We start from the raw sequence: 25,360 nt of genomic DNA, 5'->3' as shown, positions 1-25,360 counted from the left end.
TACCAAAAAATGTCTCGCGAAGCGTACACCGTTCCGACAACCAGCCAGGGGGCAAGCAGCCCAGGCGCGAAAAGCCCGCTCGGCCAGTCGACCAGCCGCCAGATCGAGAACGAGAAGCCACAACAGCGACCATACGAGAGACTCCCGCCCCAGAACCCCAGAGTCACGTATCAATGCGCCGACTGTAGCACCAAGGTACAGAACAGAAGGGGGGAGCGTCTGCAGTGCGATTACTGTAGCGGATGGGTGTTCCACAAGATAAAAACCAAGAGGGTCTGCCAATTTGAGGCTAAATGAGGCCGGCATGGGCCGTTTTTGGTGTTGTGGGTTGTGGGATTGGGTCATTCAGCAAGTCTGCGGAAACAATACGCAAGACAGCTGTATTGAGCGATCTGTAGGATTTGAGTCCGCTCTAGGTAGAAAGCTAGGTTGATTCTTGACATCAGTGATCGGTTGTTACAAGCTTTCCCATATCCATTGTATGACTGTACACATTGTTCTGAAACTATTACATTGACGAGCCTACCCTGACCACGTGAACATGCAGACTAAGTAGAGTGCGTAGACTAGCTGCCTTATTCCAAAAGCACGAGAGGTTCTTGCCTTCCGTAGTCAATTTAAGTCAGCAATCAGTCTTATTTTCAAGTTGGGTTGACTCATGAGCATGTACGTGGTTTCGCTTCTATTCCGAACACGTAAAAAGCCATACACGCGTGATTCTAAACTACATGATATTCCTCTCATTAGGTGGTTTCGTTTTTCATCCATTAACATCCCGAAGGCGTACATGATCTCATCATAACTGAGCCAAGCGTAAATATCCAGAGAAAACACAAAACAATGCCGATATTAGTAACAAAAACCTTAGTGAGTGGGTACGTGGCCTCCAGATATCAGCCTCGTGCCGCACAGACAGCCTTGGAAGGCTAGGGAGCATCGCTTCTGACGGCGCCGTCGACTAGGAAGCCGACGAAGCAAAGGATATATAAAAACACGCACTGACTAATTGCCCAGGCAATGTCAAGCTTTGCTTGGCGGATTGGCGAGGATGTGTTAGGTCTATGGTCCGCCGCCGGTGTTGCAAACGACCCGAGATGCATTCTTGGGGGTATTGTTTTGGTGTTCCCTGTCTGCATACACCATGGTGATTTATCATCTTTTCGAGCCATATCCATATGAGGTCAAGAGATGTATAAAATACTTATCCATCGGCCATTTTCATGAAGTCAGCTCGGAAAGGAAGCCACGGCAGGAAATTGTACTGTGATTGGAAATTTGGCATAACCATTCTCGTTCTGAATGCTACCCCGGACCAGCTCGAGTCTGAGGTCCCGCGTCCGCGCCGAACAGAATGGCCGGCTTGGGGCCGGATCTTTCCCAGGCCAGTCCAGTATTTTTTCAAGAGATCGGATATTCACACCCACAAAAACGGAGGGTACACCCAAGGACAACCTCTAGGAGAACCTCCTCCAGGACAACCTCCTCCAGGACAACCTCCTACAGGACAACCTCCTCCAGGACAACCTCCTACAGGACAACCTCCTACAGGACAACCTCCTACAGGACAACCATCTACAGAACAACCTCCTACAGGACAACCTGTCAGCCGAAGCATCTTCAAAATGAGGACCTCCCTGGCATCACTCATCCTCGCCGTCGTTCCCGCCCTCGCGGCGGCGAGCGGCATGGCCCGCGGTGCCAACCCAGAATTCATCGAGGGCAAGTATATAATCCAGCTGAAGCCCGGAACAAGCCCAGAAGCCGTCACCACACACCACAACACGGTGCGCAGCCTCCTGCGGCGGCGCGATGGCTCCGCCGGCTCTCTGGACCGGACCTTCCAGATCGGAGACAACTTCAGCGCCTACAGCGGGCGCTTCGACAACGCCACCATCGCCGCCATCCAGGGGCTGGACGAGGTCCTTGCCGTCGAGCGAGACCAGGTGGTCCGCGTCGCCTGGGCCGGCGAGGAGGAGGAGGAGGAGGAGAAGGAGGAGGACACGTCGACAGCTTTCCTGCCACAGTCATGGTGGCCATGGCGGCCGCGCCGCAGCCTGACGACGCAGACCCGCAGCACCTGGAGCCTGGGCGACCTGTCGCACCGCAGTGCCGGGTCCACTGAGTACGTGTACGACAGGACCGCCGGGGCGGGGACGACGGCGTACGTGATTGACACGGGGATCCGGCTGTCGCATGCCGAGTTCGAGGGGAGGGCCAGCTTTGGCTACAGCGTCCTGACTGGGTCGACCGAGCCAGTTGGCGACGATTATGACACAGAAGTCGGGCACGGCACTCACGTCGCTGGTATCATCGCCGGCAAGAGGTTTGGCGTGGCGAAGAAAGCCAAGGTTATTGATGTCACGATCATGGGGAGTGGCGGTGTAAGACTTCCTTTGGGTTTTATACGCCGCTCGGATCAACCATATAGTATTATACACTGACTAACACATCCCAGGGCTCGATCGAAGCCGTCCTCGCCGGCATCGCATGGGCCGTCAACGACATCAAGTCCAAGGGCACCGAGAGTAAATCAGTCCTGAACCTGTCCCTCACGAGCCCAAAATCTCAAGCGCTGGACAACGCCGTTCTGGCGGCCTACAACGAGGGGATCCTCAGCGTCGCGGGAGCCGGCAACTCCAACAGTAAGCACCACATTTTCCCCTGCGCATGATACCCTAAGATACTCTATATAAACGCATCACCCCCGAAATCCCCATACATCAACATCAGGCCAACTGGTGACTAACACGGAGGCAGAACCGGTGCGCGGCATCTCACCAGGCAGCCTGCCCCAGGCCTTCACAGTCGGCATGACGCAGCGCGACCGCGCCCGCGGCCAACTCCGCGAGGGCCTCGAGGGCAGCAACTACGGGCCCGAGCTCGACGTCTTCGCGCCGGGGTTAGACATCGCCAGCGCGAGCGCCCGCGCCGACGACGGCGTCTCTACCAAGACGGGCACCAGCATGTCCACGGCGCTCGTCTCCGGGCTTGTCTGCTACCTCCGCGGGCTGGAGGGCGGCCTTGGGACTCCGGATATGGTCACGGGCCGGATCCTCGAGTTGGCTATCCCGGACGCTGTTGCGGACCCTAAGGGCTCGCCGAACTTGTTGGTCAACAATGGGAGTGGCCGCTAATGCCAGTGTTGGTTGACTATCTCTATCTTCACTTGAGCACATGCTATCAGTCCGATCCCGTGTTTACTCCGTAGGCAAACCTTACGAGTATGCCGTAGCCCTTAATCATGATCTAGTCAAGTACATACACTTCTTGTACATGTTGAACTTGTCTTTTTACTCGCCCTAGTGAGCCTTTCTCAGGCCGATAACAGTATGATGCCTTAGATGTGGCATCTGGACGGCATATGCCGGCCAATCAGCGTTGCCTGTGGAGTAGAAAGGTTGACTCCATCGTCGATTTACCTCGCCGTCTTTGCGCTCACGAGGCATAGTGTCATGGTAGCGTACCCGTAGACTGTAGTTGTGCCTAGCTCAGAGACAAAGCGGGAGACTTTCGCACCCAGCTTTCAATAACTCAACGGCTTGGTATCCGTAGCTCTGGCACAACCAACCCAAGAAAACTCGCAAAACGACTGCAGAACAACGGTTAGTGCATCCCAACTCGGACCACACTACATCATTCGCGCGAGAGTGGCCGCGAGGCAAGGCGACGTCCAACCCCCCTCAGCCCACATCCCGATGGGCGCGGTCCCTTACGCCAGCTTGGTCGAGCCTGTGCTTTCCCGTTCGCACCAACCTTAGATCCCACTCTATTGAAACACTCGAAGCCATTTGACAGCTTGGAGATCGAGTTCCAACAGGCCTATCGGACGTTTCTCTGCGCAGAAACAACACGAGCCTCCTTCACCCCTCAAAATAGGGCGCCAAGGATCGTGACAAGCAAACTCTAGTGGCACCTCCCACGAGATGCGGCCCTTTCCACGCTCTCGCTTCGCCATTCCGGAAACGGCCCGTTCATCGTCCTCACATGGCGGCTGATTGGTGCGAGCGGGATCGTAATGGTCCAGACAGGCCCTACTACACATGATGGGATGCCGCACTGTGCGGTTGAGACCCCAGCGAGTCATGCGAGGGCCTCAGCCTTGTCGTCTCAAGGTCACACGATTAGAGTTCAACTGACATCAACAGAACCGGACATCCGGTGCGACAGAAGACACCGCAATTGCTTTTGAACACATTTGTTTCAATTGAGGTTCCAGCCCTTCAAGACGCCCCTGGAATGTCGTCAGGGGCCACCTCGGGCATCTGAGTGGACGTAATCCAGTTCTCCATCACAGCCTGGCCGCCGCCAGGCGCGGCCGACTGCCCCGCTTTTCGTCCGGCCTTGGCCGGAGCGTTCCTCCCGGTGGTGGTGGTGGTGGTGAGACCCTCACGCTTTTTGACGACGAGGCAGAGGACGCGGCCGTAGATAGAAAACCCCTCGTACCGAATGTCCATTGCTAGCTTCTTCTTGTCGTCGCCTTGAGCTTCGCCTCTGGCGGGACTAGCGGCATCCTTGCGACGCTTGGCGGGAGGCGGCGCCGCTGCCGAGCCGTCAGAGTCATCACCGCCAACAAAAAGGTCGTCGCCGTCGTCCGAGATCACGACGTCGGCATCATGCTCGGCACTGTCGCCGCCCTCTGCCCCGGGTAGCCTTGTGGCCCTCCCGCGGCGGCGTTTTGATGGCAGCATTGAGGGTGGCGAGCCGACGCGTGCTGGAGCTGTTTCATCTTCGTCCATTGTCGGTATGTCACGGAGAGGTACTGCGTCATCGTAGGGGTCCTCCTCTCGCACTACTGTGGTCGCCTCAACAGTCTGACCCGAAACATCGACGTCGATCGGCGCCTCTCGGGAGGCACCCGTCAACTTGGCCGAGTTTGACGTCAGCTTGGTCTGCGTCGTGTCTCGGAAGTGCTTGTGCTTGTACAGCAGCGAGTGCCTGGTGCTCGTCTCGGTCAGGAAGATGGACACCTCGAAGTCGTCTGGGCGAAGCGCATTTGGTGATCAGCATTGGCAATAATGTTTCGAGGTCCCGCGCAGGCTGCAGCCTTCAGCCTGCTCCGCAAATAGATTGCTTGTCATGTTTCAAACAAGGTCTGGGGAACGCACCCTCAACCACGATATCCTTGATGCCACGCTTTTTCGTGCTCTTCTTGCGGCTACGCTCCCTCTCTTCGCGCAGCTTGGGGAGCACCAGCGGCCGTACGCTCTCGATGACCTTGGGCAGTACCGGATCGCGGGGGTTGAGGAGCCATGTGTGCGCTAGGGCTGGATTGTCGAGATAGATGCGGCACTCTAGCACCGAGTACTTGGATATCCTGAGGTATCTTCGGATGGGGGCCATGGCTGTCTGGCTGTGCTCTGACAGCAACCCGCTTTCCTGCGTGCGACCGCGTTGTTTGGGTGGTGTGGCGTCTGAACTATTGCCAGCGACCCTTGGTGACCATTGTAAGGGGTAACTCTGATCGAGATCGCGAACGGTCGCGGGGCAAGACAGCTTGGTGTTGATGGGATGAAAGCACTCTAGATGCCGATCGGGAGGGTGAGGTCATAGCTCCTGACAGCAGTACCCGGGTACCTGCAGGTGGGTGTTTGTACCTAGGTACCCCTACCAAGAAACACACTCTCTCAGAAGCAACCAAGCGAGCCAAATGGTAGAGAGGACCATGGGGATTCCAAAGCATAGCATGAAATGAAAGTCCGAATACAATTCTCCGGTGTCAGTCTGAGTAGAGACTTGGAATGGGTGCCTCAATACGGGGCCTATGCTACTGGCCGCAGTCGTCATACGCGCCCGAGTCATGGGCCAGATATCCAATATTGGGGCCGAGGGAAGCTATGTCCACAGCTTCTACAATCCTCTGCAAGGTTCGTCCTGTCACGTCAAAATGTACACGAGCTTTGGTCCTGGTCGAAGAGATACAAGACGATGTTGTACCCAAGGATCTGTCCAGTGACATAGCCTTAAGGTGCGTCCGAATTCTCGTGTAGCGACCAGTACGTTTAAGAACGATATATCTACCCGCAACAATATACCTGACACTGTCTGGTACGAAGAGGAATAGCAGCTCTAATAAGAGGCTCATCCTATGCCCATCCCTGTCCCGAAAAAGTACCGGAAGAAACCTGCCGGTCTAGTTACGAGCACTACGGAGTAGTCTAGTCTACACACGGACGGGCTTGGCCATCACCGCGAAGACTGCTTCCACGTTCGGTAACCATAGTGGAATGGGCTTCAAGACTTGGCGGCCGTGGTCGAACAAAGGCGGGCACATAAGCTTAGAGCAGAACACGATGCGCGGCCCTCCCTGTCAGCAGTGCTAGCACCATGCGAGACATTATCGAGAGTTGACGCAATGAGGATCGATTAGAAATGTATCGCCGAGTCCCCGGGCGTTGGGATGACGCCTCGCTCGCAAACAACGTAGTGCGAGCACGGCCGCGGGATGGGTTGTGCCAAGGGGCTGCTTAGCTCACAGTAGTTTTTTTTTTGGCCAAGTGGAAGAGGCGCCTCGGCGTTCCTGGGCCTTGGTAACCAATGAGGACGGGATCCTGCGATGACTCTAGGTTCGTGTGAAACATGATCTCTCAGACGCACACCGCAATAATTCTCCCGCCGCCAGCCCAGTGCGGCTTTGCCCTTGGTGTTGGTGTGATGTGCGCGAGGCGGGAAAACTTTATTTTTTCCAGCCCGCCTCACCACCCGAGGCGCGGCGGGGCTTATATGTTGCGATGATTGTGACTTGGGGTGAAAAAAGGAGCAGCAAAGACGACGCAAACTGCGAGCAGTGGCAACATCTCTCGCGACTGGGTGGTGGGATCTGAAACAGTAGCTGAGCTGTTCCTGAACTCGTGCACGCCTTGCGAGGTAGGTGCATACTTCCGACGGAGAAACGGGCAGAGAGGAAAGCTGGGGTACAGAACAACGGCCGACGGAGCCGGGTGGGCGGGTTTTCGACGTGCCAGCCGTGCCTTGCGCACCCTCGTGACACCAGTGCGCCGGGCGGGCCTAAGGCGCCGGGGCCCGAGATCTCGTGTTGTTTACTTCTTTTCCTTCTTGCACTGCCGAGGGATGGGTCGCTGGGAAAAGCAGCAGTTACCCCGCGCTGCGTCCTCGGGTTTCAGGAACAAGAAAAAGTAGTGGGCATCGTTAAGGTCATGGGAATTCCCAATCACCAACCATTCACACCCCCAACTTAATCCCTGCCCAGTACCACGCATCGCCATGCCTTTCTAGTGTTTCCCGGTCTCTTGGAAGCGGGTATGTGAGAGCAACAGAAGCAAGTCACCGCCGGGCCTTGTGATCGTGTGTGTGTGTGTGTGTGTGTGTGTCTGTGAGCGCCCAGGCCTGGGAACATGCAGCTTCGTGAGTGCTTGCAGGACGGCAAACCGGTACAAGTCGCTGATGTACCGCCCTTCGCCCCCATGCCGTGCCATGCCACACCCGTCCACCCCATGCACGCGGCTGTGAATGGAAGTGCTGTGATGTATGTTGGACCAAAAAAAGACCTCTTCCCCAGCCCGTATTGGCCGGCTACACCTTAGCCGGCCAACTATCTGGGTGGCCGCGGGAATGACGCCAGGTACTTCGGGAGACGACTCACACTCACACCCTTTCCCATCCCAGTCTTTCCCATGATGTGTTCAACAGATCGGGAAAGAATACTGGTTGCCTGCCCTCGTATCTCCCTGTTGCCTTCCAATCCCTGCTTTGAGTCATACCCCATCATAGCCAGATGGACACGCAGCCTCTCCCACGTGGACTATCACCTATACCATATCTTAGCAGGCAGAATGGCAGGTACCGGGTGTTGTGCATGCAGATGTGACGAGAGATAACAAGGCAGCACGTCAACCAACCTGCCTTGACACCCTGGTCCGCTGTTACAACCATTAATCATCAGGTGAACCAGGCAGGCAGGCAGGCAGGCATGCTGGGTTCAGGGCAGTAGAGGCGGCTGGCTTCTCACCAGCCCTGGCCCGTCAATAGCGGCCGCGAGGCTTGTTGCTGTGCCCCCCGGGAGAGAGAGAACCCAGGCGACAGCGAACCATTATCGCCATGGCATGTGTAGATTCTGCACGCGCCCGTGGTCTTGCAACCACAAGCTGCACTGCAACTGGCCCCTCGGCCCCCCGCGTTTAAGCTCAGGCCATGACGAATGTTCATCGTCTCGCCGAGTCCATGCGACCGTTTGATGTTGATGAAGCTGTCGAAAGGTATCGGTGTAGGACAAGCACATCTGGTGTGGCTTGGGGAGCGGGCTGTGACAGCCGTGCAACCGATCCTAGTGCGGCGTGCCCAAGTCGTATTTAGCCGCCCGTTCTCAGGGCCCATCTTGAAGTTTATCGGGAGATGCTGCAGCTGCCTGCTGTCAGATGGGACCACCCCCACCAAAAAAGCCCCTCCCCCAAGTGGCGGTGGTTTCAAACCTTGCCAGCAAGGAGGTTATTTCGATCCGAGGTCCCGTGAAAGAGGTATATACGCGGTGATAAGGTCCATTTTCCGACCCGCGGGGTTCACAAGGGAGAAGCAGCTCGCTCTCGTAAGTCATCATCAGGTGATGTACATCCCTGAAGGCATGTTGCCTTAGCACGAGGCTCGTGCTGCCGGCCACGAACTGTGTCACCCACCGTCGCTAAGCGAGTTGGAGGGGATATTATATATCCCTGTTATCAGTATCAGTAGTACTGTGGTATGTATGCAAGTGTGTGTGGTTTGGGAAATGTCTCCATTTGTCCAGATCGGCCCACGCGGCAGGAAAGCGCAAGACCAGTGGCCAAAGGTGCAATTCTATTGACGGATAAGATGGAAAGTGCATATGCCCTGAATAAGTGGTTGCAGATCGGGTTGCAGGCTGCTGAAGTGGTGACGGTCAGATGATGTGTGATTCGGCAATGGGTCTGGCGACGCCAGGCAGGCTGGCAGGCAGCGGACCTACGGAGCAAGGGGATGGGAGGAATGTCTGGTCCGGGTATGCAGGGTATGTGTGTGAGTGTGTGAGTGTGTATGTGTGTGCGCGCGCCACGATAACTCACCACCACCATCATGTGTTGCCGAGACAGCGCTGCTGCAGAAAGCGCGCAAGTCTGCCAGGTCCCCAGTCCGGCTGCAGCAGAGAAGCTGAAACCGTCAATATTGGCTCGCTCCTCTTTTCCTCATTGTGACGCTCATGATCGGTCCTCGCGTCCCGCAGCTTCCGGAACAGCGTTTCCATGTGCTGCTCAGCTGAGGGGCGATCGAAATGCGCCGCAGCTGGCAGGTACAGAACCGAATTGTACCTGTAATTGCATGCAGACACGGCACAGCCGCAGTCCCCCCCAGCTGCCGTGTGCCCGTCTGTGTGGGTGTAGAGCTGACAGCTTTAGCTGAACTGGGCACTGGCGTGTCCTGTGCCTGCAAGGTCAACAGTGGCTGTACCCCAAAAGCAGACGAGAGCAGGCTGACAACCCTCGTGATCTGCAGGGGTCATCCGCCCTCGTCGATACGGAACCCCGGTTGCCACGTGGGATACGGTTTGGCTTGCGTACGCAGGCAGAGGAACACCCCCTGCGGCAGCTTCTGTTGGCTGTCGTGGCTGGCTGGCTGGCTGTCTGGCTGGGGATTGAATGATCGCCCGCAGCTTTGCAAGGCACCCTGCGCCATCATTGGTTCAAGCGGCAACGCGAGTTGGCGCCGCACCGCGATGAGTAAGAATCTCCCCCAGCCCATCCCGACAATTCGGGACCCGCGATCCACGGCGGGCATGTGATCCTTCGAGAAGGAAAAAAAGACCAACGCCACGGCCGATGGAGTGGATGGCAGCCGACGCCTCCCTCGGGACTGCCCAATATGTCCCCAGTCTTCCGAGCAGACCATTAAGCCCTGGACAAAAAGCACAGACCTTGGGTGGATGTCTGTGTTGGCGTGGGGAAACTACTCCATACAGCATCGTCATTGCCCAACAGATCGCAGCAATTGTATGGCGGGCGGCCTGCCCTAAGGCTGCCTGGGGACCGGATGGAGCATGGGCTCGGGCTAACGGCCGCGTCTTAGATTAGAAATGGCTGTGCGGGAAAAATATCATGATAATGTAGCCAGATAAGATGGGCCCAGCTTACGGGCCTAACCACTATGAGGCATCGCATGGCGCAGGGTGCGCATAGCGGCAGATGAAAATGCAAGACCTGTTCCGTTTGAGGACACGCAGCACTTGCCTCCATCGTGGCGTGGTTTGGAGCTGATCTCGCGATGCCCGGGGGGCGCTGACCAGGGCCTGGAAACGAGGCCTGCGTCAGCTTGATAACGAGTGAGCCGGGCATGGTGCCAGTCATATTGCTAGCCATTCGCGACTTCGTCCGAGCCGGTACTGTGTAAGCACAAGATCGCCGTGGTTGCCCGGGTGTTGTTGGAATGGGTCACGTCGGGGGTCCCATTGCCAGCCTCAGTTTTCGAAAAGATGGACATCCCCAATGACTCCGCTAGGAAGTACTGGATGAACAGCATGCCCTGCAGCCTCATCTTGGAATGATTAGCTGCATCTGCGGGAAAATTTCTGATGTTTTGGGCAACGACGGCAACTCGCCGAGGTTTTGCGGCGCTTGATGAAGATTGGTGGTGAAAATCACGACTTTCCCATTCGCCAAGGGCATTCCGGCGGTGAAGACAGTGAAAAAGGACTGCCGTCAGAGCAAGGCGGCTGTATATTTTTTTTGTTGGGGCCTGGAGTGGGACCCGAGGAGATCATAACTGGAGCCCATGTCTCGTGGGTGGTGTCTTGTCATGAACCACTGACTGAGGTCCCTTGGTTCCCTGGTGCTGTCGCCGGCGCCAACGCCAATGCCAATGCCAGCGAGACGGGCCCCAGAAGGCATCCACACCTTCGAAAAAATGTTCGCCGAACGAACCGTGGAGACGGGAAATTAACCGCCTACCAGCTGGCGGGTGGCTGTGCCAGGGCAAGCTGGCAAAGCTGGCAAGCCTAGCAGAGCAGCGACCAACTGACTGCAGGGCTGCTGCCAGTCTGCCAGTGTCCCCATGTCGGTCCTGCGACAGACCCACGATGCAGTCATCATTGAAAATCCGTCAGATGACTGCTTTTGAAATTGCATGGTACTGGTACTGTATCAGAGCGAGGTTCGGCGCCCCGCACCGAGCGCCCTGCCTTGTCAACTTGTCTCGTAGCCGAGCCAAGTGGGTTTTCTGATCCATCGATTGCACCACCGCCAGTCAATCGCAAGATCTCCCTGGCTTTGTCCACTCGGGCCGGCATGGGGCCCGGTTCAGGCGGCAGCACGGCTGTTAATTGTCAACATGGGCGAAGTAAGGAAAAAAAGAAAAAAAAGAAAAAAAAACCTGTTGCGTGTGTACCGCATGTTCGGAGGGGCAGATCTTGAGGCCCCGCCAAGGCGCAGGATCAGGCTAGAGAACAAGGGCGCTGCTGCCCTGAACTGCCTGACGGTGTAAGACGGACCACCAAACAAGGCTGGCACAAACATACTCGTGTGGATATACGAGGCTAAGGTGGGACATGATTGACGGGCGGCCTGATGCTTGGACAGGAGTACTGTTGCACAAGACGTGACAGAAGCAGGGCAGCGCCGGTCGTGTCAGCAAACAGCATCATGGAAGGATCCAAGCTTGCTCGCTTGGTGAGGGATGCGTATGTACCCCAGGCTCGGCCGATGGTCATTCCATCCTCGTGGGCCATGGCTTGCTGTGGCATGCCGATCCAAGGATTCTGGGCTGGCGATCCATCGTCCACCAACATCATCACCGCCATCACATTACAACCCGCAGCTGCATCGCTGGCTGCATGCTGCCTGCAAGCCCCCGTCACAGGTGCTTATCTGATTGACGAGGAGGAGTGCTGATAGTAGTGGTGATAATGATGACGATGATGCAGGTGTTGGTCTTGGTGGTGTTAATGCCCAGATGGTGGCTATAACACTTGCCGCATCGACGAGGTTCCGGCAATGTTTGCTTTTTTTGCTGCAACATGCAAGCCTGCCGCCAAAACTGTGGTGTCGTCGTCGTCTACCCGGTGCAACTTGGTGAGCACTTGATGATGAGCACGAGGACCCATTCGTCGGTGAGCGGTACCATGGATCAGATCCTTGTCTCCCCTCCTATGGGTCGTGGCTGGCAGACTGGCTGTCGTGGTTGGCTGTCGTGGTTGTCATCGTATGGGCAAATTGGCTGTGGGCCCTTCTTTCAGCCTCGTGGGAGGTTAGCAGCGGCCCTGGTCCTTTTGGTCGCCAGGTGACCAGCCCCTCCAAGCCGTCCAAGCTCGGCACTGACCAGGGCTGCCAGGGCTGCGAGGTTGGGTCAGGATTTCATCAAATCTACGGCTTACATCTGGGTTCCAAGCTGCTGGGACCTGAGTCGCAGGCCACTCGCTTGAGCCCTTCCTGCATGCTGGGTAAGGCAAGGGAAGGTCCTGATTATTCACCTGATGCCATACCGTGCGTGCAGCTACCTTGCAGTCTTGTACTGCCCAACCCACATGCACGGTATGTATGGTATGTACGGTATGCACGCACCACCCGTCCTGCCTTCGCCTCCCGAGGCTTGTGTCGGTCACCGGTAGCACCACCGCCATGATTTAGAGTTGGAACTGGTCTGAGCACACTTTTGTCGTGACCCGCAATTACCCACTGCAGCGACGCCTTGCTGCATTGTAGGGTTTGGCACGGAAGCCAAAATACCTGGGCAGAGATCTCGTGGCGTGCCTAAGGTGCCGTCGTCCAATGAGCCAGCTGCCGCCGATCCGGCATCTGAATCAAGAAGCTCATCGAGCTGTGAGGTAGGGTCTGTTTTGGTGGGCTGCAGGACGACTCAGAAATGCCCGACAAGCAGCATCAGGAGGATCTGGGGAGAGCTTCGTGACGAGCCTCGGCGGGTGAGAAGCTTCGAGGGCCAACGGGCCGTGCTCACCGAAGCTCGCCGGCACTCAAACTCTGGCAGTCCAGAAAGGAAGGTAAGACTCCTTGCCTTGCCTCAGTTGCCTTGGAGGTGTGGTGGGGCCGTACCAGGCGTACGAATTCCGTAAAGAGCAAAGAGAACTGCTGGGCATCGCTCGCTCGTGCAACCTGTGACTGAAACAAAATGCGGTCCGTGGTTACATTGGCATCGAGGTCAGAGCTCCCGCTCCTCCACGCCCGCCCGCTCCCACTGCTACACCCTACACCCTACCAGCCTGCCCCGTAGCAGCCTACAGTAATCTGTACATCCTACGGGTACTCAGCCAGGTGGTACAGGCCGTACACAGCGCTGCAGAGACCCCACGGCAGATGCAAGACGCAGGTCCTAGACACGACTCAGCTTACCCAGCGATGCTCACCCCAGCGGCCCAGCCATCAATCAACAGCCAGCACGCACACACACAGCTTAAACAAGCTCTCAAACCTTGCCGCACACCACCACAGGGGCCCGTGGGGACTCATGTCTCATCGAGATCTGGTATAACCTCGTTTCGCGTCGCACATTTACGCTTCACCGCAGCGCCGTTGCGATCGATCCCATCTGTGAGCTTGACGCCCGACGCCGCCGAGCGCATTGAGTCGCTCACCGAACTGCCAGACTGCCAGGCTGGCTGGCTGGGCGGTCAGCTCCTCCCGAGCCCCCCAAGCTTTTTGCCCCCGAGGCCCAAGGCCAGGGCCTCTGGCCCTCGTTGGGCCTCGGCGATTTCCCTTCTGACAGGGCTTGGCATCATGCCTCTTTGGGCGTGTACCTAATTCACAAGGTCGCACAACTGACAACTTCTCACACAGCAGTCAGACTTGCACACGCCTACGTTACGTTACGTACACGGGCAACTCTAACTAACGCACAGGTAGCCCGCTGAGAGACCGTTCCTGAGGCTATCCCATGTTCGCAAGCTTCGTGCTCGTTTTATCAGCCGCCGGGTGCACACATGCTGGGCACATAACCCGATGGCACGGCTTCTTGCGCAATAGCAGGCGACAACTATACGCTACAGAAAAGCCAAGTTGGTGTGTAAGACATCAATGTCTTACACTCTTACTCAGCCGTGCTAGACCCTCGTTCCGCTCTGCGCACCAACAAAGCTACCACATACGGATCCTTCGCGGTGCCTGTGTGAGGCTCTAAATCACAGCGTCACCCCAGCATCACAGCCGAGCATTCCTTCGGTACCGCCCAGGCCTGCAGCCAAGTTTGCTATAACTCCACACCTTGGCGCATGGCAGAAAAAAAAAAAGGAAAAAAGCAGGCAGGCATCCAAGCTCGACGGCAGCTAACGAATTTGCCAACGCATCGCGACGAACCTAGGTGTGAGTCAGAGGCGTGGGAGGACAGCTTTGTTAACCCTGCCGTGCATTATCAAGCAAGCCCACGATAATAAACAAGTATCCACACAAGCTGTCGCAACTTGCAAAGCACACCTTCGAGGTGGGGTCTGTCGCCCATCTGTTCTCACCGCACGGCGCCTCGCGCCCAATAGTGATCCGCGACGCCGTTATGGAGCCCGCGCCTCGTCTGCAGCCCGAGGCTGCCTACGAAACCCCAGATCGAGAGGGGACGCACGGCTGCCAATGGCTGCGGGGGTTCTGCCCGCTGCTCGCTGGGTTCGGGGCCGTGGTGCAATTCGGCTGGTCAGAATAAGGCCCGATGTGGAGCTCTGCCTTTTGGGTCGCCCAGCCCAAGTGGGTCGCCCATCTGCTGCACCCTGCCCGCAGCCATCCCACGCCCATGCCCATGGGGGGAGATCATGTAATGTACTTCTTGTGGTAGTATACTGCGGCAACCCGTGGGATGGATGTCAGTCAGTCACGGGACGAGTCAAGGACCCGGCGCCGTGCAGTATCACATCGCACCAAGATGGGCGGAGGGGGGGACTAGTAGCCTGTACGCACACGAATCCGGAATAATAACACATGCTGCATGTTTTGGCCTGGTTTGTTGTTGTGTAATTGTAGATGGTGCACAATATATGCTGCAGCGTGGCACAAGGCTGGGCCCAGCGGCCGGGCCAAATCTGTAAGCCACGTTATCCGCCAAACATATCGGCGGGCTGGCCCTCCTTCCTTTCCCTCCGACGTGCATGGCGCATCGAAGTGTGTGTGTGACATGCATCCATCGCCGCGATCATCGCAGGTGGCTTTACTACGGCCCTCACTAGCTAAGGTTGGGGAATCTCACGCCGCTGCAACCTTGACGAGTTGGGACCATCGGGGCTGCCCCATGCGGAAGTACATGGCAGTGAGGGTTTTTGTGTGTGTTTTTAGCATCAGCACTTTGACGGGCGACGCAATCTAGCTGGCACGCGGCGGGAAAGGGCTGTGTCTGTCTGTAGGTTGCCCGCCCGCACAGCTAGAGCCGGGAACCGAGGGTCTGTTGCGACAAAGCTTCCATCACGCGAGGGAGCGACAGACCGACAGACCTCTCTGGCGACGGCGTAGTCGTTATCCGCGAAAGGGCCCGGCTGCTGTGGGCCGGGAAAGTCTAAGGCGGCCAGAGTTCAGACCCGCCGGGCCATATTTCGTAACGTTGTCAAACCTACAGCACTACTATGTACACTACGCACCGCTACGATAGGGTTGGCAGCTGAAAAAGTCAAAGTCGCTCTGACCCCTTCCGCCGGGCGGGAAGGTTGTGTGCGTGTCTGGCGGTGCGACTCGGGGCCAAGATGGAAACTGCTGGATCGGTGCACGTCCGCTGGCGATGGTTTGCAGGAGGAGCCACCTGGGCCCTGCCAGACTTTGGGAGATGTCGTTGAGGTGGAGGGTGGGAGTGAGTGACCCTGCGACGATGTACCAGCCTGCTCGAGTAATGTCTGCAGAAGCTCATCCTATGTGGCTTGAGGTCTTGGTCTAAGACGCTGGGTGGTGGTGGTGGTGGTGGTGGTGTAGGTGGCACACGGATCATAAGACATGATAAGTTGATTGGGCTGGTGTGGGATCGCTGATTGACAGGCACACTCATAATCACGAATGCCCGGGGTTGCTTACACAAGCTTTTGCTGATTACTCTTCATTGCAAGGGTTACCCGAGACCGAGGCTTCCTGATATCTGATCATCATCATGCGAGCGCGGGACGGCCCAAGACCATTGTCCAAGACCAGTGTCGTATCGAAATATGCTTCTTTGGTCATTTGTCGCTTACGAAGTGACGAGTGACCACTGACCACTGACCACTGACCACAACCCTGGAAGTTGTGGACAATGGACATGATGCCTGCACCACGGCAAACCGAAGAAACAGGGGCCAGTGACAACTTAGAAGAGTGGGCGGAACAAGTAGTCACGGGCCACGCCCAAAACAGTCAATTGATCAGAAAAATGGGTCGCCGATTCCAGGGTCGCACTCCGAGGGTAGCAACAGCTTCCAAGTACACCCAAGGCTATTAGGCGAGCCAGACAGAGGCGGGCGTGCAGCGGAGCCATTGTCCGATATCTAACACACACCAATGTGAGCCAAGCCAAGCATCAATTCCAAGAAGGTTTCCCCAGCCCGATGATTGAATTGAGATCCAGCACCTGCGGGCAACAGCCCCAAACCCTCACGGTGTCATTGCTAGCCAGCGCCGGTAGCCTCGGGAGCCAGGAGAAGGGAGGCTCAGGCACGCAGGCACAGCTGACGCATCAGCCCAAGCCCTGGGGGAAACACCACATGGGCACCTTGGGTCCTTGGCGCCGGGGCTTGGGGGCGCAGAACAAGCCCGCCTGCCTCCCGCTTACGAATCCCGCCCGCCCGCCTGCCTGCGATTTTTAGACAAACTTCCCCGTGAAGCCGGGAAGGGGAGGGCGGAGGAGACGCTGGCTGAGCTAGTAGTAGTCTTGCCCAAACAGACCCCGGGGAGCTTCTGTCTCCTCCAGATTGGGTTTCTCGAAGGGCAGCTGGGCCGACGACAAACGTGGCTGCGTGGGAGACGCGTTCCAAGGTTGTTGCCAAAAATGGAAGCCGGGATCACGGTAGCCAGGGTGAGGCTTGCTTGCATGAGTGACTCCCTAAGGAACAATCTCAGGAAACGATCTGGCAATTTCACAATTTTTCCACAAGGAATCGTGGTACTGCGTATCCAGGTAGGCCGGTAGGGCTCATCGAATCCCGATGGCACTTCCTCCAGGAGAGTCGGACTCGGACGAGTCCGGAGATGATTTGATTATGGTCCCTGAAATCCCATCTCCTATTCATCCCTTTCCCCCCTTACCTTGCCTCCCACAGTGACCGAGTGACAAGATGTGACAGTGACAGCAGCAGCACCCACCACCCCTGGCAGGGCAGACGCACGAACGCACAGGGCCGCCGTAGGGCCAGCCGACGCAAGGCTGAATAAAAAAATACAAGGCCGTGGGACCGTCGTGATCAAATCTCCAGCGTCCCCATTGTATCGTCTGGGGAAGGCCCTGGAGGCTTAAAATTGGGGACACCTGCCAACAAGACCAGCCCACCAGCCAGGCCCTCCCCCCCACGCTCCAACGACACGGTGAAGGTCCTGAGGGCGGAGAGGGAGGCAAATTGGACAGTCTGACAGCATGACAGCATTTTTTTCTTCACCTCACACGTCCGACGGCAGCTCCGGTGGCCCGGCGATGCCCTGCCCAGTTCAGTTGAATCTCAGGCGCTGTGGGTCGCGCACTCACCCAGTCACCCTGGGTGGAGTCACGAATTGTTCCATGGAAAATTCCATGGGTGGAGTAGGGATCCCGCCAGACCGCACGATGGGGCCCTGTTTGCTGGTGGCTGTAGAAAAAGGAAGGGCCAGAGAAGAAGAAAAGAGAAGGAAAAAGAGGGCTGTCAAGGTTTCCCCAACCATCGACTTTGATGACTTCAGGAAGAAATGGGGACCGCGGTGTGGGACTGTCACCGCAATTCAGTCATTCTCGGGCAGCCGCGACGTCGACGCTTCGGATGTCTTCGGTCGGCAGTCAAGAGTTGATGGGCTGTGGGTTTGACAGAATCCACATGGAAGCTTGACGAGGATCTGACAGCGCGATGACGGGCAAAAATCCTTTCCTTCACCGTCCGCCGGGCCCTGATTGAGACGCGACCATTCCTGTTTGCGCCCACTCAGCAAACCGGATCCCGTAATAGTAAGTAAATGTGTTGAGGTAACATCGGGGCGCTGGGCAAAGAAAAAAAAGAGAGCGGGAGAGAGATAGGCCAAGAGACGGCCGGCCGACCAGTGCAGCTGGCCACGAGGCCCTTGGTTCACGGGAAATGGCCGACGAGGCAGAGCAAATTTGTTGGTGGCCGACATCATCATCACCGCTACTCCGTGCTCCCTCTGGGCGCGCCATGCAACACCACATGTCATCAGCGCCTGGCTGCTTTGGCTCGGTGAAAGTGGGCATTTACCGAATGCAGAATTGCAACAGAAACGCAAATTCGATACGAATCCATGCGGCATTCCGCCGAGCGTGCTGTTTGATCGTAGAATGTTCTCCGACGCACCGAGGGCCACCGAGAGCGATGCATTGTTGCTTTCGGCCCCCTTTCTTCAGCCTCGTCAGACTATTCGCGTCTTGAGTGTTTGTTTCTACATCCGGGCCAATCTGGCCGCATTAAGGCACAACAGCCCATCAGATGCGCGACAGGACGGAGCGCGGGGGCCACCAGGTGGCATCTGCCCTCTGCCCTCGCCTGCTGCCCCTACCCTTCTCCTGTGCCATCATCGGCCATCTGGCATCTCGCCGAGCAGGGTGACAGGCAAGGCGGAGACGGCGACGACGACGACAAGCAACAGGCGAACAGCAGTCGACATGGCCATTGCTTGCTCGCCTCGGTGGGTCTTGCTGGTGTGCAGTACAGCCGATGGGGTTTCGGTAATAACGAAATGTGCGCCTCTGTCAATCTCGTCGTCAATCATGCTCGCCCATCAGGCCAGCGAGCAGGCCAGGAGGAGGCGCATCGGCAGGGGTCGAGCACTCCACTGTTTCATTTTTGATGGGACTGGGAAGATACGTACCCATGTACCCTCGTACACAGTCCCCACCGGCCCACCTCATCCCACATCTGGCACTGGGCAGCAGCAGACCGCCGTCGGGCCCACTCCCAGGAACAGGTACGTACCTGGGGCACCCGGTACGAGGGTACATGGCCCCCTCCACCCACACACGGCCGCCCAGGCTGGCTGCGTCACCGCCATGTTTCCTGCTCATCGCCCACGGGCACTTGGGAAGTATTTTTGTCTCGTTCCTGGCCCCGTCAAATCACGGGCGTGCAGGGATCATGCGGTTACAGCGGTACAAACGCCAGAGGTACCTCTGGCCCTCGTACCTGGGTTGCGCCCGCCCACCCACTGCTGATGCCCTCCCTCGTCCCTCCCTTGCTTCCCACCTGCGACAGGGCATGGCAAGCCATGGCAGAGCACTGACAGACAGGCTTACTCCCCTGCAACACGCCTTTTGGCCTTCGTTTTGTCGAAATGGGCAATCTTGGAATGGTCTGCCACGGCGCGCACACCACGCACACAATTATATAGTGTCCTCCTTCCCTCCTCTCCCACCACACTCTTTTCCTCGCTCCATCATCAGACCAAACATTCGAAACAATTCAGTTGTTCTTGCCTCACAGCTTTCAAACATCTGTCCCAAGCTACAAATACAACACTCACCCCACAACTAACAACCAAACAAACCACTACCACCACCACACTCAACAGCCTCTCCACTGTTTGTCCATCCCGGCCACTTCAGTGAACAACAGCAACAGCCTCGTCTACCACAAGGCTACCTCAACATACAACAACACCAACGCTTAACAACGCGTCATACCAACCCCACACTCGCAATGGCCGCCGTCAGCACGATGTCCTCTCTGGAGCAGCGCCCCTCGCAGCTGCCTCCTTGCCCCGGCCCACCACCAAACCGTCCTCTGCCTGCTCTCCCCAAGAACAGCTAAATGCTCCCATGGGCCACTTTGACCTTTGATACCTTCCTCCACCAGGAGGGTCAACTACATTGCAGAGCATGCTGGTCACGACCCCAGCCACTGCTTCTTCTACCTAGCCACCACCGCGACACGCCCTCGCCGGACCGGCTCACCAACACCGACGCCGAGTGTACTTGGGAGTGGCAGCCTCGCCTGGTCCTGACCTGGCCTGAGGTGGTTGGCTTTCTTTGGAAGTGTTCCACTGCAGCCTGTCACATGGATCCGGATCGGAACACCACAACCAATCAACACCACCGACCAAAGCCACCATCGACAGCCGACAAATCATCATCTCGTTGGTCCCCGAAGAGCCGGCTCGACGGGAATGATGCACCTTCGCTACTGAACCTCGCACCATGTCAACTACAACCAACACCACAACCACAAACACATTCGGGCGCAACCTCCGCGCCGCGCCTTGTACCACCACATCTACTACACACTTTTTAATTTACCACTTTTGGGAAGCGAGGTCACGATATCAGCCATTTCCATTCGGCTTTTCAACATTTTCGGGTCTAGACAGGGAGGGCAAGGAACATGAATTTCCTAGGTTTCTTTTCTCATGTACCACTACAACAACAACACCAGCATTCACGGAGTCAACTTTTTTCAACACAAAAAAGAGAAGGGAGGATGCCCGTTGATGATACCCCCGAGGGACGGAACAAGAGGCGAAACGCCCTTGTCTGATGAGAGAATGGGATCTTTTTTTAGGGGGACGGGTTAGCATTTTTTGGATCAACGGGGATACAGTCATGAGAACGGGGGAATATTTCACGAGCGAGTACGAGACAAAGGACCGGAATATCTGGGGCCAAACAGCATCTGGCAGGACACAGAACAATTCACATCATTAGAGTGGACAAACATACAAACCTCAATTAATTGTTCGAACTTTCTGACAAACACCTTCCACTTTGACCTCTTGGTGCCCAAACTTGTAACCCCACCTCAACTGTGGGTAATTTCCGGTGGCTTGCAACAGTTTTCATGATCAAACATGAGGGCTCAGCCTTGTCCGTGTCCTTCCTTTCCCCCCTGGGAGTTGAGACGAACTGAGGATACCCCGACTTTCTAATAATAAGCAAGGGGTGCTGACTGATGGCCCCCAAACTGACTGACTGACTGATGCGACCGTGCAGTTCGCCACCCAGCCAGCCCACAACATAATGCCCCTCCACACTGACACACACAGATAAACGGAGTGGCAGCCGCTGCAGTCAGCAAGTGCATTGCGTTCTCCCCCGAGGCTGGGCTAACGACCACAACACAGACAAAGGTATGACAGACAGCCCACGTCCCGCAGATCCGTGACCATGTTGTCTGACTTGGCCACGTTGGGGGTGACCCTGATCTGCACCTAAGCCGGGCTGGACGGGATTTCGAGAGTTCAGCCCGAGGTAGGCAAGTAGGTAAAGTTCCTAGGTAAGGAATGCGCGCCGAGCGCCGGAGCATGCATGCATTGCAGCCTACCACGCACACAATCTAGAAACACGATGGTGCACACCAGACAAATCCAAAAAAGCGAAAAAGACAAGCCGTTCTTCATTCCCGAGCGGAAATAAAAATTCAAAATTCGATTCCCATCGAAACTTTGGACTAATAATGTACACGTACGTGCAGGGTCGCATCCGCCGTGCGCGCGTTTGATAAATGGGAAGGGCCGGATATGATGGGCACGGGGGCATGGCAGGGTCCGTAGGGCGAGGAGGGAAGAAAAGTAAAACAAAAGTTCGGGAGGCGCACCCGATTCCTTCATCTCACACACTGAGCCCCGGCGGCGACAACCCAACCAACCAACCACCAAAACGATGAATTCTATTGTTCCCTCCCCGCGTCGGAAACCGCTGTGATATCAGACGCCGCGATCTGATATGATGCGCGCGCACGGGGGTTCTGGGAGAGAGTATATGCACAACATTCAGACACCCACCCACACGCTTTTCCCTCAGCCCACTCAAACACGCCGACTGCACCTTAGTATTGCCGACCCAATCATTTTGTCTCCCTCGCGAGGTCCTGGTGAAGCCCATACCCCAGGGCTCGACGGCAAGGTTCCGTCGCGGTTAATGCGCCATCGCAAGTGTGTGGGAGAGAGATTTACGTGCCTCGGGACGGACAGAGCACGAGGGAACTCGATAGAAAAATGGATGAAAATTTTCCAATGCCCATCTTCTTCCCGACATGTCCCTCCCTGCCCCCCGTCTCGTCTCGTCATGGCATACAGCATCTCGGCACCCGACTGTAACATAGGTCCGCCCCGAGACGGGGAAACTCCACGGGCGACAGACAGACGACCACACACAAGACGACCGCCCGCCCGCTCGCCCGCCCGCCGGACCCCTGCCCAGGCGCGCTTCCTCGGACAACTTTTCCCTTTGCCCTCGCAACATACCTAGCAAACAGGATAGGTTTTGTTTACCTGGGCCCTGGGGTACCCTCTTTTTGGGATTTCCTTCTTCCGTCTGGCATGTCACCGGGTCCCGAGGTGGCAGCAGAGGTGGGAACAAGGTGTTCCCACCCCCCTCTCTCCCTCTCTCGTCTCTGCAGGTTCGCGTAACAGTACTCGATGCATGCAAGGCATGCAGGGCCACCTGGTCATTTTCGTCCCTCTTTCTGCTTCTTAGCCCCATACACGTAGGACACGGAACCACCCGGCTGGGGCCAGCGAGATGGTATCATGCCAGAGCAGCCAACCCCAACACGACCACCCAGGGCCAGCGCCGGGCAGTCGCCGTGAGCTGGATGGAGTTGAGGAGAGGGGGGGGGGAGGGAGGATACCACCCCCCCCATCGTGACATGTGGACAGGCAGGGGGGCAGAACGAAAGATCAGTAAAACCCCACAACTCGGTTAAGATGATGGGGAGCGGTGGATATGTTACCCAGTGACAGGGCTCTTTTGTCGTCGTCCCTTCTTCCCTTTTTGCCCACGATAATTTATTAGTGGGCGGCAGTAGCCGGGCGGGCGCCAGCCTCGTACTAGCCTCAGTCACAAGCGAGAGGGCCAAGGGGACCAACTGATGCTATCGACTAGTGTACATAGAACCATGAGTAAAAACCCCATATCTATCTACACCACGGACGGACTCTCAACGACAGATGAGAGCCCCCCCCCATCCCCTCCCCTGCTGCGCCCGTCTGGCGGGGCAGACATGGCTGACCTTTTTTTCCTCTGCTGCTGCTCGCTGGCTGACTGACTGACGAGAGGGTTCATTCAATGTGGACGGCCCACTTGGCGCAGGACACAGGCTCAAGTGCCACCACCATTGTGACATTATGCTGTGCCGTGGTGGTCCAGCCTAAGCGAGCGAGCGAACGAATGTGCGCGCGCGTGTGTTTGTCGGCGGGGGGGTAGTAAATAATAAGTCTGACCATACGATATTGGCAAGATGAGATAATCCGCAAATGTAAGTGCATTGATGCATGCATTGGTTTCGGGTCCTTCTCTCTTTTCCTCTGCTGCGTGTGGCTGAGACACAAACCCACCGATTGGGTGCACACACACACACACACACACACACACACACACACAAACACACACCACATGGGCTCGGTTAAGCAGGAGGAGCGGCAGGAACGAACGTTGCGCGATTTGCGGCGCGCCCGGCTGCAGGCTAGACACGTGTGTGCGTGTGTGGGTGCATATGTATGCGCGTGTGTTACATGTGTGCGATGCTGTTATGTATGTATGTGTAATGCGCCCGGCCGGCCTCTGCAGCGAGAGCGGGCCAGCGGGCGAGTTGGGAAGAAGCAAAAACCCGCGATGCGATGCGCTGCTGGTGGTTCGTTCGGCCGCCACGGCCCAGCCAGTCAGTATCCGCCCTGGGGGTGGTTTCTCCTCAATCTCGCAGGTCTCATCTCATGATTATCTGCAGCAGGCGGGCCCTCCCTCCGTTGCCTTGCCAAGCTTGCCCGTCTCTGTTTCCCCACGAGACGGGAGCAGGCTGAGGGTGGTACAGTACGGGGAACCGAGCGAGGCATGTGTGTGCAGGGGTGGGAGCGGGTGGCAAGTGTTGCATTTGCCCAAGGAATGCCAATGGTGCTTTGCTGGGGTTTGTCCTGTGATCCTCGTGCGGATCAACGTGTCGGGCCACCCCAGGAAGAGGTCACGGGCGCGAGCGGCACAAATGATATTGCAGTGCGGCAGCAGATGTGCCTGATGTGAAAAGAGCGGGCGCGCGATGGAGCCCGCGTTTGAGATGTTCTTATGTAGTGTACATGGATGGGGTTGAGGAGGCAGGGAGGCGTCTTTCCCTGCCAGCCTGTGTCGTCAACGTCAGGATCATCATCGTGTGGTGTCCGTAGGGCTGGGCTGGCCTAGCCTGTCGCCTTCCTCGGCCCTTGCGCGGTGGGAAAGTCGGGCCAGAGGGCCGAGAAGCAGCCCTGGAGGGCAAGCAAGGACTGGTCTACACGAAAATAGACGAAGACGAGATGAAGGGACCCTCTGCGCCGTCTCAGAAGTCGTGTGCGGACTGTATGGGAAAGGCAAAAAGAGGGTTTCTGCCCAAACCCGCAACCCGGGAGGAGGATGATACTGTGTTTGTGTGTAGGGGAGGGAGGTTGAGCGAGTGGGTATGGCCCTGTCGCCGTCTCCGTCTCCTCCATGCACGCCATCACGCCACATCTAGCATGCGAGACAGGCCGTAACCCCATACACGCGAGTCCAGGCAGCCAGCAGCAGCAGCAGCTGGAGCTCTCTTTCCTTACGGGGTCATGCCAGCCATGCCTGGGTATTTCTGAGGGAGATTTCGTCCGATGCTAAAACCTCACAGACGTGGGTGATACTCCATCACCCTGAAACCGCTAGCTGCCGAGAGCGACCGACCGACAAGACCGAACAAGGCAAGAGAGAGACAGGGTAGGCTGTTGTAAGACCGCGTCGAGAAATAACATAGCAGACCTACACATGCACACAAAAAGAGAGAGCGAGAGGGAAGGGCGAAAAAAAAGATACCTTGCCCGCTTGTATGACTGTGGGGCGTTTGAACCTGGTGCACAGGTGCCCAGGTGCACGAGTGCTCAGATACATTCCAGAAGGTTACTCTGTGACGGGCTGTCTAATTTCACGAAACCTGATAAAATTGCAATAGTACTATGGAGCGGCAGCGATGCAAGCTCTGGGGGGCTGGGAGCATCACCACCCCCATCAAACCTTGTTTGTTGTAGTCCGTCTGCTGTTGCTGTGCATGCTGGCATGCTGCTGCGCTGTGCGCTGTACTGTGCACTGTACTATGTATGTGCGTCGTGTTTGTTGTTATGTGGCGGCGGTGGTCGTCGAGTCTTTCTGTGACGACGGGCCACGCGAGATGACATACTGCAGAGTACCCCTGGGGCTTGACCGAAAGGAGGCTGGGGCTGGAGGGTGATGCAGTGGTGCTGCATAGGCATGTAGGCCTATGTAGGGAAAAGGGATCGAGCAGTCAAGCTTCTTACTGCAGGCGCAGCCTTTTTTTTTTCTTCTGCTCCTTCTTTTCTTTTTCGCCACC

The 25,360-nt window shown here is 56.8% G+C and overlaps 2 protein-coding genes across 2 annotated transcripts; one reads left to right on the top strand and one right to left on the bottom strand.

Annotated features, from left to right (window-relative positions):
• Positions 1–1,622: 1,622 nt before the first annotated feature.
• KVR01_010373 (uncharacterized protein) lies at positions 1,623–3,134 on the top strand (the record flags this gene model as incomplete). Its single annotated transcript, XM_044783410.1, has 3 exons — positions 1,623–2,381; positions 2,456–2,642; positions 2,758–3,134. 3 exons carry the CDS (start codon positions 1,623–1,625, stop codon positions 3,132–3,134), a joined length of 1,323 nt encoding a protein of 440 aa, XP_044640532.1.
• KVR01_010149 (uncharacterized protein) lies at positions 2,664–5,835 on the bottom strand. The gene is made up of 2 exons (XM_044792412.1): positions 5,106–5,835; positions 2,664–4,978 (listed from the first exon to the last, which is right to left on the bottom strand). The coding sequence occupies exons 1-2, from the start codon at positions 5,338–5,340 to the stop codon at positions 4,221–4,223; spliced, it is 993 nt and encodes a 330-aa protein (XP_044640308.1). The 5' UTR covers positions 5,341–5,835; the 3' UTR covers positions 2,664–4,220.
• Between the last annotated feature and the right edge of the window lie 19,525 nt (positions 5,836–25,360).

Source organism: Diaporthe batatas (assembly GCF_019321695.1).
Source record: "Diaporthe batatas strain CRI 302-4 chromosome Unknown Contig00013, whole genome shotgun sequence".
NCBI classification, from domain to species: domain Eukaryota; kingdom Fungi; phylum Ascomycota; class Sordariomycetes; order Diaporthales; family Diaporthaceae; genus Diaporthe; species Diaporthe batatas.
The sequence above is the reverse complement of the archived record's forward strand: the minus strand, read 5'-3'. Positions and strand labels throughout refer to the sequence as shown.